Source organism: Bison bison, unplaced genomic scaffold (assembly GCF_000754665.1).
Source record: "Bison bison bison isolate TAMUID 2011002044 unplaced genomic scaffold, Bison_UMD1.0 scf7180017860443, whole genome shotgun sequence".
In the NCBI taxonomy this organism is placed as follows: Eukaryota; Metazoa; Chordata; class Mammalia; order Artiodactyla; family Bovidae; genus Bison; species Bison bison.
The window spans coordinates 3,128,599-3,143,271 of NW_011491015.1; the positions used below are offsets into that span (position 1 = coordinate 3,128,599).

At 42.2% G+C, this 14,673-nt stretch overlaps 1 protein-coding gene across 14 annotated transcripts in view; it reads left to right on the forward strand.

Moving 5' to 3' along the window:
- AKAP13 (A kinase (PRKA) anchor protein 13) overlaps positions 1–14,673 on the forward strand; it is a 322,135-nt gene that overhangs the window by 250,408 nt on the left and 57,054 nt on the right. For all 14 annotated transcript variants that reach the window (XM_010832167.1, XM_010832169.1, XM_010832166.1 and 11 more), the window contains 3 exons: positions 1,097–1,205; positions 11,249–11,291; positions 13,276–13,405. In XM_010832167.1, the coding sequence (XP_010830469.1) occupies positions 1,097–1,205; positions 11,249–11,291; positions 13,276–13,405 (282 nt within the window). The remainder of the gene's footprint in view (positions 1–1,096; positions 1,206–11,248; positions 11,292–13,275; positions 13,406–14,673) is intronic.

The following is a 14,673-nucleotide window of genomic DNA, read 5'->3' on the forward strand; positions in this document are numbered from 1 at the left end:
AGTCTGTCGAGATGAAGTGTCGACCCTGTAGCCCCTGGTGTGCCCAGCTGCGCAGGGCTCTGCTCACCAGAGTCTTCCATCTCGTGTGCAACCTCAGAGTAGATACTTGAGCCGCTTGTATGCCTGATGTGCACAAGTCGCCAGCAGCCAGCTTCCTGCTGAAGATCTCTGCCTTTCAACTGACGTCATTTTTCAGACCTCACAGTTGTATTTGAAACATAGCAACTGTTTGCCTCAGACTCCATGGTTACCCATGGAACAAGCTCTAAATAATGAGAAGTCTTTGGTGTAACTGAGTCAAGTTCACCCTAGTAACGAATTTTCATTGCTTCCCTTTTAGCACATACAGATTTCAGACTGCTAGGATGGGAAGGGATGATAATTAAAGTTAGTTAGCAATCAGGATGGCCTCTCTCCAAGCAAAACAAAAGTAGTCCCACCATCACCGGAAACGGGTTTTGTTGCAGGATCTTCTGCAGTGGGTCTGATTACACACTGAAGTGGCTGTGAATTTACTGAGGGATTGCAGTTACCCACATGTTCGCATATAAGCATTTATTCTCAGAAGAGGAAGTGAAAACAATTTAGGTTTCTATCCAGATGCAGAGCCTACTTTGCTTGTTATCTTAAAACCTTTTCTATTTGTATCTCTGTTTCTAATTTTTTAACATCAGAATGATATTACTGGTATCCTACTATATGTGTACATGATATTTAAATTTTCAAAGGGCAAGCACTATACATAGTCTGATATTTCCAGTGAAGTTATTTTTATCTGATTGTGCATTCAGTAGACGTGTATTAAGTGCTTACGAAGTTTGAGACATCCTTAGATGTCCCTCTTAGAAGGGATACAAAATGACCATAAGCGGTAGATACTCTAACTGTTCCCATTTTACAGATAAGAACATTGAGGCTCAGAAGAGCTGGATTGCTTCTCTGAAGTTGAGCAGCTGTTTTGTGGCCTACAAAGCTTGTGGTCTTTTCCTCTGTACTGCCTTATTTCCTTCTGCTGAGTCGGAATGTCAAGTTTTGTACTAACCTAGAAATGTAAGAGCATGAACTGAGAACTGTTTTACCTTTATTTCCTTCACAGACATGTCACAGATCTAAACAACAGGGATTTAATTACTGTACATCAGCCGTTTCTTCTCCACTGACAAAATCCGTCTCATTAATGACAATCAGCCATCCTGGGTTGGACGGTGAGTATGCTACTTTTTTCATTGAATATATTCAGAACATTTTCCCTTTCATTTATTTTTTTTGCTTTAAGACCCTATGACATTGCCTTACAGCATTTGCCTGACTCTTCCCCTGAATGAATGACTGATCATTTACAGAAAAGGTGACACAGAATTCAGTTTGGAGACCTTCCTCCTTTTACTACATAAAAATCTCCTTAACACATTAAATTCATTGTATTCTGGGCCTAAACCTGACAAACATTATTTTTAAAAACTCTATTTTGAAATAATTTCTGGTTTTTAAAATAGTTGCAAAAAACAGCATTAACACTCACCACATAGTCTTCACCTGGAGCCTCCAAAGTGTTATTTTAACACTTGTTTTATCCATCTTGCTCCCTTCCCTGGCTTTATCACTTTCTTTAAAGATTTTTCTGAAACACAGGAAAGTAAGTTACACATGTAATGCTCTTATGTCAAAGACACTGTCTTGTATTACCATAATACAGATACCCAAACATTATCCAATACGAGTTCCCTGAGCTTTTCAAAAATGTCAAGCTCATGAAGGACAGAGAGAGACTGAGATATGTTTTTAGTTAAGCAAAGACCAAAAGGACTACAGCCAAAAGTGATTACTGAAACTGTATACAGGTTCAAGATCGATGAGCTGTGAAAGTTACGTAGAGACGTCTGGCATCCACAGGCCCAGAGCATTTGCAAGTCAGAGATACTCAAAAATATACTTGAATTGGATCCAGATGTTTGCCACAGACAGGTGTCTTTGGGAAGCCCCACTTTTTTTTTATTTTCAAAATAGATTTTTTTTTTTCATGAGTAGTTGCAGTGTTGAATCTTGATACGAAGATTAAAATTCTCATCAGAGAGAGTGTGGTGTATTATATTCTTTGCTGAGAGATCATGTATTCAGGAACCTGAAATAAAGGATATAAAACCCTCCTGCTGTTTCTTCACCATCTCCTGATATAGAACTCATCTTAAATGGGATGTTCTGTCTCAATTCATGACTTACTAGAGGCCTCATCTTTTTAATGTCCACAATGTCGTTAAGGCATAAATGGATGATTGTATTAACTTCATTTTCGTTTTAATATGATTAGTAGTTCAAGTATCAACCTGGCCTGTTGGAATAAAGGTGCCTAATAGTGACTTATTTGCGAAGATAATAGATACAGACTCAGAGAGTTGTAACTGAAGTCGTTGTTCCTGTTCTTGTTTGGATCTTGGTTTGGTTTGCTTTTGACTTGGCTTTGGATCAGTGGTTCTGCTGGTATAGAAGGGACATCATTCTAACTGAACAGTTTATAGTGGCTTTGAACTCGGAGTACTAGAAATGGGTAACCCGACAGTCAGTGAGGCCGTTCAGCCCCGTGTCCCTCCTCCCAGGGCCTGGGGGAGGGCCTGCATCTCTATAGCCAAAGCTCCCCAGAACCAGCAGAAGGTGGCCAGTGTTCGGTGACACACACTCTTATTTTTCCTCCAGAAAGCAAAATGGTTTTGACTGTGCTTTCAGTTGCTAGCCAGACACTCTGAATGGTGCGGCTCCCCCTCAGGAAGCACAGTCCTTGAGCGCCAGGAACTCTGGCTCATCTTGTTGTGGGGACCAGGCAGCTGAGCTCCCCGAGGGGGACTGAGTTCCATGGTGGTGGCTGTCCCTCCCCGAGGGGGACTGAGCTCCGTGGCCGGTGGCCGTCCCTTTCCCAGGGGGACCGAGCTCCGTGGCCAGTGCCCATCCCTCCCTGAGGGGTCTGAGCTCCGTGGCCAGTGCCCATCCCTCCCTGAGGGGTCTGAGCTCTGTGGCCAGTGCCCATCCCTCCCTTAGGGGACTGAGCTCCATGGCTGCTGGCCATCCCTCCCCCAGGGGGACCGAACTCCATGGCCAGTGCCCATCCCTCCCCGAGGGGGACTGAGCTTCGTGGCCAGTGGCCGTCCCTCTCCCAGGGGGACCAAGCTCCGTGGCCAGTGCCCGTCCCTCCCTGAGGGGTCTGAGCTCCGTGGCCAGTGCCCATCCCTCCCCGAGGGGGACTGAGCTTCGTGGCCGGTGGCCATCCCTCTCCCAGGGGGACCAAGCTCCATGGCCGGTGCCCGTCCCTCCCTGAGGGGTCTGAGCTCCGTGGCCAGTAGCCTTCCCTCCACAAGGGGGACTGAGCTCCGTGGTCAGTGCCCATCCCTCCCTGAGGGGTCTGAGCTCTGAGCTCCATGGCTGGTGGCTGTCATGGATAGAGCTTGGAGCGAGAGAGTTCAGCCCTTTCATCAAAGTGGAGGCCACTCATTCTGATTTCTAATGTACATTTCATGTAGATTTGAATGATGAACTGGCCCTAACTACTTCCCTAAGTGAGCACAGGCTATAATTGGAGGGCTCATCCACTCTTAATGACAGTATTTCTCTTAAGTCCCTCCTCATGTACAAATGAATTAATTTCCCCAATTTTTTTTTTTTTATTCTGCTCTGGAAACATAAATTTTTTTGGCAGATATAAAAATTCTGGCTGTTAAACAGAAGGCTAATAAAACTTCTTTCTTGCATGCTATGCCTCTAAGCCTCAGGATAACTTGATGGTTGGTTTCTGCCACACATGCAAATCTTCACTCTAAATCTCTTAAATACCCTGCATGATTCACCTTTGGTCATGGTCTTCCCTGTTGAAAGTATCAGAATTAAAACCTACCCCGTGGTTTTAAAGCCTAAAGTGTGTGGAACACTTCAGGTATTTTAACTAATGCTTTATGGTAAGCATACTTAGTGGCTGTGTGACCTCGAGTCCTTCAGCTGTTCAGCAGGGCTAATAATGGGGTAGGGCTTAAATGTGTATTTATTTTAAATGTGCACTAGCGTGTTTCCTGGCTTGTGGGAAGCATTTGTTGTCACTGTGGAATGAGTGTGTTCATCATCCAGCAGTGTAGGGGTCTGTTTTTCTCTAACTAGGGTCTAAGCAGTGGTGAAGAACTGGAATACGATCTCTCGTTTGTCTTTAACTGGCTGTGTCTTACAAACAAACCTGCTTGTCTCAGTACAATATATTAATACTTCCTAAACTCAGCATTCTCTCACTGCTTCCCAGCTTTTACTTGTGTTCTAGATTGTCCCTTGAAGGAAGTTGGCAACTTTTCCCACAGCCTTTCCCAGCTGCTACCATTTGAGCTTTTCTGCATACGTCCACTAAACTGTTGCCTGGACTGTCACTGGGTCACTGGCCAGATTAGAAAGACAGACAGACTTGGCATTATTCCCAAACTGGCAGGACACTGCCCTCAGAGAAGCTGCTCCAGGAAATGTGTTCGCAGCCTAGGGTTGAGTGTAGACTCCCAGCTTGCCAGGAGACTCTGATGGCTTGTCATTAGAACTTAAGAATAAACTTTATGTTTGCATACACAGAATAAGCCAGTTATTACAGACAATCCTTTCACAAGTCTGTATTTTTAAACTTGTTACTCTTTGCACCCAGAAGATGCTTACAGACAATAAACTGTGGGGTTGATTGGGGTTCGACCCCTGGGTTGGGCAGATCCCTTGGAGGAGGGCGTGGCAGCCCACTCCAGTATTCTTGAGAATCCCATGGACAGAGGAGCCTGGCGGGCTACAGTCCATCAGGCCGGAAAGTCAGGCTCAGCTGAAGCGACTTAGCATGCACACACATGCACTGCTAAGCGTGTCAGTGGGGAGAATGATACCCATTGGACCGTGAAACCTCCTGGGCTTCCTACCGAGGTTTCATTTTGCCCTTCATTTCACATGGCTTGTTATCACAGAGAACGGTGTCCCCGGGTGTCACTTGCCCTTGGGATCGTTCTCAGACCTTCATGCAGGATGGGTGAATTGGCCAAGTTCCTGGGCATGCTTTGATGGTAGTGCTCGCTTGTAATTGACAACGAAAGCTGAGTGGGTCTTAAGAACCAAACTGTGGCATTTGATGTATAAAATGTACCAGATCTTCAACACGAAGTGACCCACATGACCAAAGATCAGAGTGGGCCTCTCGGCAGCTGGGCAGCGGTGGCAATGAGGGTATTTTATCTCTGCTTTCTGTGCTTAGTCTCTCTTAACTGGACAGTGGGAGGAGACTTTATTGGAATACATTTACTTTCTAAGGGTAGTTCTATTTGGAGAAGATAATATTTGACAAATTCATCAGAACAGAAATTCGGTCAAGCAAATTGACTTTTTAAAAAATATGTGTTTATGACTGCGTGAGGTCTCAGGCAGCAAGCAGGATCTTTCATTGTGGTGTGTAGGCTTATAAGTGCCTCAGAAGGTAGGATCTTAGTTCCCCAACCAGGGGTCAAACCCGTGTCCCTGCATTGCAAAGCGGACTCTTAACCGCTGGACCTCCAGGGAAATCCCCAGATTGACTTTTGATATTGGCCTTTTGATTAAACTATGAGGCTGGAATATATTCATGGTCATTAAATTTGAGGGCATTTTAAAACTGAATCCCTGTGTTAGCAGAACATATTCTTTCCATACATGTTGAAGATACTCCTTATTCCTATAAGTAGGTTTTTCTTTATGATCCATGATCGTGTGACAGAAGAAGGGATACTCTGAGATTTGGGTAGTTAAGAGAGGTTATTTTCATTCCTTATATATGCTTCGCATTTGGGAACACCGCAGAACACACACTAAAGTGGTATCTTGCTTTTGCACTGGACTGCCACTGTGGAATCAAGCCAACGCACGTGAATTTGTGGCGTTCTTTGCACTCTGTTAGGAGCTGTGGCTGCACCCTGTCGTCTGCCATCACTCAGCATTTGTCTGGGGTGTGGAGTGTCTTTTGTGCTGGGTAGGTACAGGGTTTTTTCTTTCATTTTATTTAGGATGTTGACCTTACAGAAAGCCTGACAAAAGGAAATTCATTTGTTCATTTGTTATATTAGTCAATGGTTAAGAACCTGTCCTTTGCCAGGCACCAGGCGAGACAGTGAAAGGAGAGGCGTGACCTTCCAGATAGGATTTCTTTTCTCCCCACACTTCAGCTCAAGGACATGAGAACAGTTGAGTGTAGCAGATGATGATATATGCAGCAGTTGAAAGAAACATTGGGTGCTCAGAAGCCCCAGACTTGAGGGGTCAGAGAAGCCTAACTGGGTACCATGCTAAGTCGCTTCAGTCATATCCGACTCTTTGCGACCCTTTGGACTGCCCAGCAGGCTCCTCTGTCCATGGGGATTCTCCAGACAAGAATACTGGAGTGGGTTGCCATGCCCTCCTCCAGGGAATCTTCCCAACCCAGGGATCGAACCCAGGTCTCCCACAATGCAGGTGGATTCTTTACTGTCTGAGCCACCAGGGAAGCCCTGGGGAGAAGTGATACCAAAGTCAAGACCAAGAGGAAATCACTGAGTTTGTTAGCAGGTGGAAAGCTAGACTGAGGACTCTGGGCTTCTTGTCTGAGGACAAGGGAGTGATTTTTGTTAAATCAAGTGATTCTGACACTGCAGAGAAACCTCACTGAAGACCGTGTTGGGAAGGAGAGGCTGGTAGGTGAGTAGAAGGCTCTTGCAGAGTTCTGATGAGAGCAGATGCTGGTCCAAAGCAGGTACAAACCAGTGGCAGTAGAGAAGTTGATGTTCAGAGAATTCTAGAAGACAGAATTAAAAGATCTGAGTGAGAGGCAATAAAAGGATTCAAGGATAGTGTCCAGGTTTCTGTCCTATATGACGAGTCAGATGTTAGGTACCACTCACCAAAGGAAAGAGTAAACGAGGAGGAACAAGTCTGGAGGAAGGGGCTGAGGTGATGTATGTGCTTGTTGAGTTTGAGCTGCTGTGGGATGTCTGCCCACAGGTAGGCAGTGAGATGAATGAGGCTTGAATTCAAAGGACAGACCAGACTTGAAAATAGAAAGCTGTGAGTCATCACTGCATCACCTGCAGATTGTACTTGAAGAGGCAGCAGTGAATGAGGAGGTTTGGGGTGGGCGGGAAGAGAGCCGATACGGAATCCCGAGGAACACCACCATGCAAGGCGTTCCCTTACCTTGAAGGGGCGGGTGGGGGGAACTCCAGCTGTAAATGATGGCTGTGAAAAGTAGCGCACTTCCTGTTTTCATAATCTAACGAGTACGTGTCTTTGTTGGGTGCATTTTCTTAAGCCGCATTACATTCTGCATATTGAGAAAGAAAGGTGGAAATGTGAATAGATGGTGCCAAGAGGCCTAGACAGCCTCCGCTGGCATCCTTCAGGCCAGTGGCGTGGTTCTCGGCACCGTGGTCTTTGTTCTGGTGTGATCCGCAGGCGCTAATGTCTTCTGTTAACCTGTTCCTCAGCCCAGCGGCAGATGCGGCCAGCACGGCGGATCTCGCTCTCCGTCAGCATCTCACCTCTCCTCCTTAAGTCTAAAACTCTCTTTTCTCTTGGCTCTTCTTACTCCAGTGATGAGGAGGAGGAGTTGCATAGTAAGTAAGCAACTTTGGGGTCCAGTGGCTGCTCTCCAGGGCCTGACCAGCGCTGAAAATGCCGTAGGCTTGGTACTAAGAGACTGGGGAGCTTTTATCCTCTTGCATGTCACCACTGCTGAATCATTCGCCTTCATGCTTTGCTTTGAAAATGAATTTGGATAAACAAATAAAGTTTTTGTCTTGTATACCACCAATGTTGACTGATCCAGTGACCCAGTTCCAGGGCCCGAGACATCATCCCAGAACAGAGATACCTGCAAAGGCATAAGGGGCTCCCACCCCACCTTGTGCCTTTTGTAACGCTGCGTACTAACGTCTGGAAACATTCCATTCAGTCATGTAAATTTCATTGTCATTGTTTCCCCTATTTTGTCTCATAGGACAAATACTTAGATGTCCATCTGTGACATTTAAAAGTCACTGTCAAACTTTTTTCTTCTCACCTTTTTTTCCCCCATCTTTGTCAGTTTTTTTATTTGTTTGTTGGCAGGGCGGGGGCGCTGTGCTGCATGGCTTGTGGGATCTCAGTTCTCCAGCGGGGTACTGAACCCGGGCCATGGCAGCGAAAGCTCGAATCCTAACCTCTAGGCCACCAGGGAACTACCCCAGACCATTTCTTTAAGAATATCTTTTCTTTGAGATTAAACCACATGAATTAATTGGTTGGAAGAAGTTCCTTTGGAACTTTTAGTTTTCAATCCTTTCACTACACTGTAGGTTTCATATTATTATATCATTACTTAATAATAACCTAGTTTAGTATTAGTTTTAGTAAACTCAGAGAGGAAATGAATCCCGACCCCCATGAAAATTACTCTTTTCAGTTGTACGAGATTTCTAGACGATTCCAGGATTGCTGTTTTTCATGCTATATAAAGCTAAATAACGAATTGTTTTCATTTCATATAAACCATATTAGTCTCAGGCAATTATAAATATGATTAAGCATCCTCATTCAGCACCATTTGCTGATCCTAAGTTTGAGCAGTATTTATTTAATACTTAAATATTAAGATTTAATAGTTAGCAATATCAACATCAAAGTGACATTTTTGCATTGTTCTTAAAGGAACGTGGCTTATGCATAAATGAATATCTTATATGTTCAATACTTTTTCACAAGTAAAATGCCTTTGGTATAGGCACATAAGATTTTCATTCCATACCAGTTGTCATAGGAGGGAAGTTGTGAAACTCCATCTACAACTTTTGAGTTTTTACAAATTCTCAAGGCTGTTGAGTATTTGTAATATGCTTGGAAATAGGTTAGCATGACAAATAAAACTAAGTTTCCAATAGTATTTCTTCTACCACTAATATAAAATTATGACCAGTTATTCAGTCAGTCAGCACTGGTTACTCAGTTAATCCAACATAATGTCATCGTTAAGTATAGAAGCTCAAAGAAACCCTTGAATCAAATATCCAGCATTCCTCAAAATGTGTTCCTTAAACTCAAAAATACAGTGAGAATTATGGAGTAGAGGGATGGGGCGGGGCAGGGGGAAGGGTTGGTTCTCGACCATATAAATTTAGGAAACTATTTTAAGCAGGTTTCAAAGGCTTATGTGTATCTTGTGAATTTTGAAGGTAGTGTTCAATATGCTGTGATTCCAAAATGTATTAACCAGGTAAACCACAGTGCAAGACAACGTGTGACGTCTCAGGAGACAAGTGTTCCGTGGAACACGCTTTTATAAATACTATGTCCGCCTACCAGCTCCAGTCCTGGAATGTCACTGTATTAGATCTGCAGGTTGTTTCATGCCTTAAAACAAAAAAGGTCTCGTTGAAATATGCTCTTTACTTGCAATAGTACTTAGTAGGCTACATTCAATGACAGATTTCTTGACTTCTGTCTGTAATTATATCATGGAAGTAACGTTGGTTATATCATGTTCTTAGATGCTCTGAAAAATTGACACTTCGGGAAAGTCAGAAGCATTTATTTTAGAAACATTGGTGAATTAATCACTGTTTCAGAACCATACCTGAGAGGTTATAGTAAATGAATTAAAATGAATTAAAGTATTTTTTAGCAGCAAGAAAGTTGGAAATCCTTATAGGAGTTAGAGATTCTCACAGTATTTGTTGAGTTCTTAGTTTATCTGACAGAAACCTTCTGGGAGCTTAGTCTTGGCCAGGCTCTCTGCTGGTTGGTGTTTTTCTTTATGGGTTTTGTTTTTACTTTGTTCATATTACTAAGGTGGTAACTTACTAGGTAATTGATTACATGTACAGCAGAATCCTGGCAGCCTGAGAGAACTTGATGGTCCTTCTATCATTCAAAGTTCCTTAAGTATAAAACTTCTAAAGCCCACAATCTAAACCACACTCTTGACTTTTGTTTAGGTAAATAAAGGCATTCTGAAGTTTAAATGCTGATGTTTTCACCAGATCATGCAGAACTGGAAGATAGATCCCAGGTCTTACTCTTCCTCTCTCCTGGCTGTTGTTATTGTGCATCATAAATGAAACAGAAGGAGAACCCCAAACAAGTAAAAGGAACAACTATAAAAGCGATCTTTTGAAGCCGTTTTTAAGTTTCTAATGCATTATTTACACATGTTGGCTACATGTTAGTAATGACTTCACCTTTGCATTTCTATTCAAAATCTGAAACAATTTGGGAGTTCTTAAAAGTTTCAAATGTTGATAATCTGGTAGTGGAACATTTTTCAAATCTCTGTCAAATTGAAGTTTCAGTAACCTCAAGGAAAACAGTGTGTTTTGTCCACATTATAACAGTAGTTACACAGAGCAGCCTTTGTCTACCTGGAATCACACACAGAAGGTGTTTCTATACCTGATCTCCTAAAACTTGGAAACCATTTGTCATTAACCTATCATAGGTAAAATAATGGTATCATTACTTCTGTATTTGTTCTATTTAATGCCCTGTCTTATTTAGCTATTGATGTAATGACTCATTTCAGTTTATGGTCTGATGGTTATGGAAGGAAGAAGAATATATCTGCCCTACTCATCTGATCAGTATCAGTCTAGAAAGACCCTTAGCATCTGTTTTATCTTCCTTATTTCAGAGATGAAGAAATGAAGTCCGGAGATCTCACCCCAAATTAGTGGCAAACCCTAGACCTTATAAGTTGGGTCTATGCTCTTTTCTGTTGGTTTCCTAATGCTCTAATCCATTTCTAGGAATGCTCAGGAAAATGTCAGGCATATATTACTGTTAGTATAGATATATATGAACACAAGATTAACAGCATGCAGAAAATGATATGTCATTTCCTGTTGTATATTCCTCCTCTGACAGCATCTCAGAAAGATGGCCTATGGACTCTGATGAACCTTCATAAGAACAGGAATTAGACATACATTTGAGCATTTTTGTTGTTTCATTTTGGGGTTTCTTTGGTTACTTGAATCCTGGATTTAAAAAAATTTTCCCCATGAGAAATTCACTCCCAGTTGCTGCCAATTTCCGGTTCTAATTTGAGGGTTTCATTTTTAATTTTTCCTTCTTCCAAACCCTCAGAAGGAAAAGCACCCCACACTGGCTTTCAGAGGCTGTTTTTGCTTTATCTGTGTCAGTCATAAAAACATTAAACATTTTATCTGTTATCCAGGTAAAATGCTTTTGTTCTAATTTTTTTCCTGCTGTTCTTGTTTTCCAGGTACACGGCCCTTCCACAGCACCAGCTCTAATCTCACTGGGAGGTACTATATACGTTTATTTTGCTGCTCCTTTTCTCAAGATGAAATAAAGGAAATCCAAAATGTCTTCACACATTTACGCAAAATAAGTTAATTGAACTTACTGGAATTTTACTTCCTTGATTGATAAATTTGGAATATTGGTTTTTAAATTTATGTCCTGGATAGTTTTCTACCTTTATTCGTTGTGGCATCCTATAGATAAAGATGATTGGTTGCACTTATTCACATAAGGATACACTTGTATTAACTTTATGAACTTTGCACTCATTGCTTACGGGAATCTTTAATTTCTTAAGTCCAAGAACATTTTGTTCCACAGTGTGTGTGTATGTATTGGTATTCACGCAGTATTGCTGCCTGCTTAGCCCTTGTAAGCTTTAAAGCTATTTTCTTCTGTGAAGGTTCAGACAGTACGCATCTTTGTCCAGAGAAGTGACTTGGTTTTTAACAGCAGGCGATGGCACCTCACTCCAGTACTCTTAACTGGAAAATCCCATGGACGGAGGAGCCTGGTGGGCTGCAGTCCATGGGGTCGCTAAGAGTCGGACACTGAGCGACTTCACTTTCACTTTTCACTTTCATGCATTGGAGAAGGAAATGGCAACCCACTCCAGTGTTCTTGCCTGGAGAATCCCGGGGATGGGGGACCTGGTGGGCTGCCGTCTATGGGGTCGCACAGAGTCGGACACAACTGAAGTGACTTAGCAGCAGCAGCGGCAAAAGATTGCTATTTTGACTCATTGTTTATTATTCAGGCTTATGAGATTAAATATTTGATTTTAAGCATAATTGGGGTTCTGATTGTTGCCCTGCAGTGTCTTATAAGTTGCCTTCCTTTTCACAAAGGCATCAGTTGTGACCCAGTAATCCAGAACTCTGTCGATATGAGTCCTCTTGTTTGCACTTAACCACATTCTGCTTACTCTCTGTTCTTTCTAGAGCAGTGATTTTCATTTCCCCTTTGTCTTAGTAACAGAATGCTTTATATTTCAAGCGTATTTTAAATATAAATAGACTTGAGCTACTGAACAGGACCCATGTGGTCCTGCTTGTCTCTGCTCTCACAGAAGCCCTCGGGGCAAACACTACTTTTCCAGTGGAAAACTTCTAGCATAACTGTTCTGGGACCCTAGGAAAAGTAGTTTGAATGGATTTCTGTATAATAGATGATGTATTATGTAACAGTTCTACGTAGGTGTATGTGTACACAAATGATAATGTGTACAAGGGCCCCGCACTCTTTGAGGAACTCAACCTTTGTGAATTTCCCAGGGTCTGGAGATACCATCATGGATGGGCTTGGGAAATAGGTGTCCAAAACAAGTAGGTCAGCACCTCCAGGTCTCTGTGAAACTTCTGCAGTAGATCTTTCTGCACTCAGTGTCAGTTCTACCGACCATTCAGTATATTCCCTCCTTAAATCGTGCATAACTGAATTCACATATTGACGGTCCAGTGTGCCAGAAACCTAAATAAAAGGTGTGGTCTCTGCTATGAGGGAACTTGTATATGCATTCAGTCATAAAAACTCCTTGGTTTGCATCTGTGGCTTTCTTTTTAGACACCTGTTTAATGCAAAGAAGTTTATACATTGGGTGCTGTTTTAGGTTAAGCAATTTCAGATAAAATAATTAATGATTAATTGATCATTAATTCTAATCAACAATTAGCATCAGATCCCTGAAAACCCATTAGTGAAACACTAACAACCGACATAAGAAAATTTAGCCAAGTTTTCGCAATAGGACATAAGCATTGTGGTGTGCCCTATTGTTGGGTTGATATTATTATATAAAACCTTTCAGCAGCTCTGGCCACTTCTTACTCCTTTTCCCATTCGCACCTGAGCATATAAGTTGCCTGTGACTTGTAGCCAAAATAATACCTGACAATGGTGGTTACAAAGAATTACATGTAGAATGTTTTAATTTTTAAAAAACCATCTTCTGTAATCTTTTTAAAAACTCCTCTGTTTTCTATTTAGTATAACAGAAGAGAACTTTAATTTCCTGCCACAAAGCCCCAAGAAAGATTTTGAAATAAAGAGCGGAACCAAAGTCAGTCGTACGTTCAGCTACATCAAGAACAAAATGTCCAGCAGTAAAAAGAGCAAGGTAAGTACTGCTGTGGGCGTTTCTGGGTGACCCCCTCAGCCAGCCCTCAGTAGGCTCCGGGCACAGCACACACCCGAAGACTAATTAACACGGTGGGGTCTTGTGGAATTGAGTTGAGAGATGCTGGCTGCAGGAGGCTAATATCTGAAGAAAACTAACAGCAAGTAAAACAACAATAAGAGATAACACTACCAGTTGAGTTTTTACTGTATGCTGAGAGCTTCCCATGTATTATCTTGATTTAATCCTTTCCACACACTGTAAGGTAGATATTATCTCCCTTTATTAGGAGTAAGGTACCTCACCTGGGAAAAAAATCAGAAATAAAAAGTACCTGTAGTAATTCCACATTAAAGATGAATACTCTTCTAATATTTTTTAAATGTATTTTTAGAGAGAAAAAAAAGAGTTAACTTTCTTATACTAATTCCCATTGCTAAACTGGAAGATTCTGTTTCAAATCAGTGGGGAAAACTTTCTGCCTCTCACTTTGCTACACTCTCTCTATTCACCTATCTAACCTCCAACAAAAGAAGTAGGAAACAAATTGGGACTCAATTAAGGACTTCTTGCCCAGGAATCACTTTGTATCTGTGGTTATATGCATACACACAGGTACATAATTACCAAGTTTGTAAATGAGGTAAGATCTCTTTTCTTTCAGCAAATACTAGGTTTGGTCATCACTCAAATTTTTCCGGAAAACCTGCCACCACAATTTTGTTTTCTCCTCATTTCACCTGCCCAGGTGCAAAATGGACAGAAAGTAGGCAAACTGAAAGATGAACGAAGAGTCTAGCAAACCGTTTCTAGAGTAGTCTCATATTTAAGCGTTAACCTCATGCTTAGCCTTGTTTTATAATTCAAAACAGTTAAGGTTAAAGAGGGCAGAACCCTTATTATTCTTTGTGTGGCAGCAGGGCTCAAAATAGAGCCGTGTCTGTCTTACCAGCTGGCTTGGCCACTGGTTGGCATCAACAGAAGAAGGCTGCCTTGAAAGAGCAGTGTTAATTGGCCAAGAGTGTTTGAATGGGGCCAGCGTTCTGCTAGGTGCTGACGAGCAGGTAGAGGAGCCGAAGCACACAGTCTTTACATGGACGATTTTTACCATCTGTTCGGATGATTTCAAGTGTTTCTCTTGCCTTTTATTTTGGTTTTAAACCGTGACATCTTTACTCCAAACAAACTTTTAACCAGAAGACCAGGGTGAAGTGGAGAATTCCCCCTTTTCCACCCATCTCCCTCGTGACGCCAGCTTAGGGGCCGAG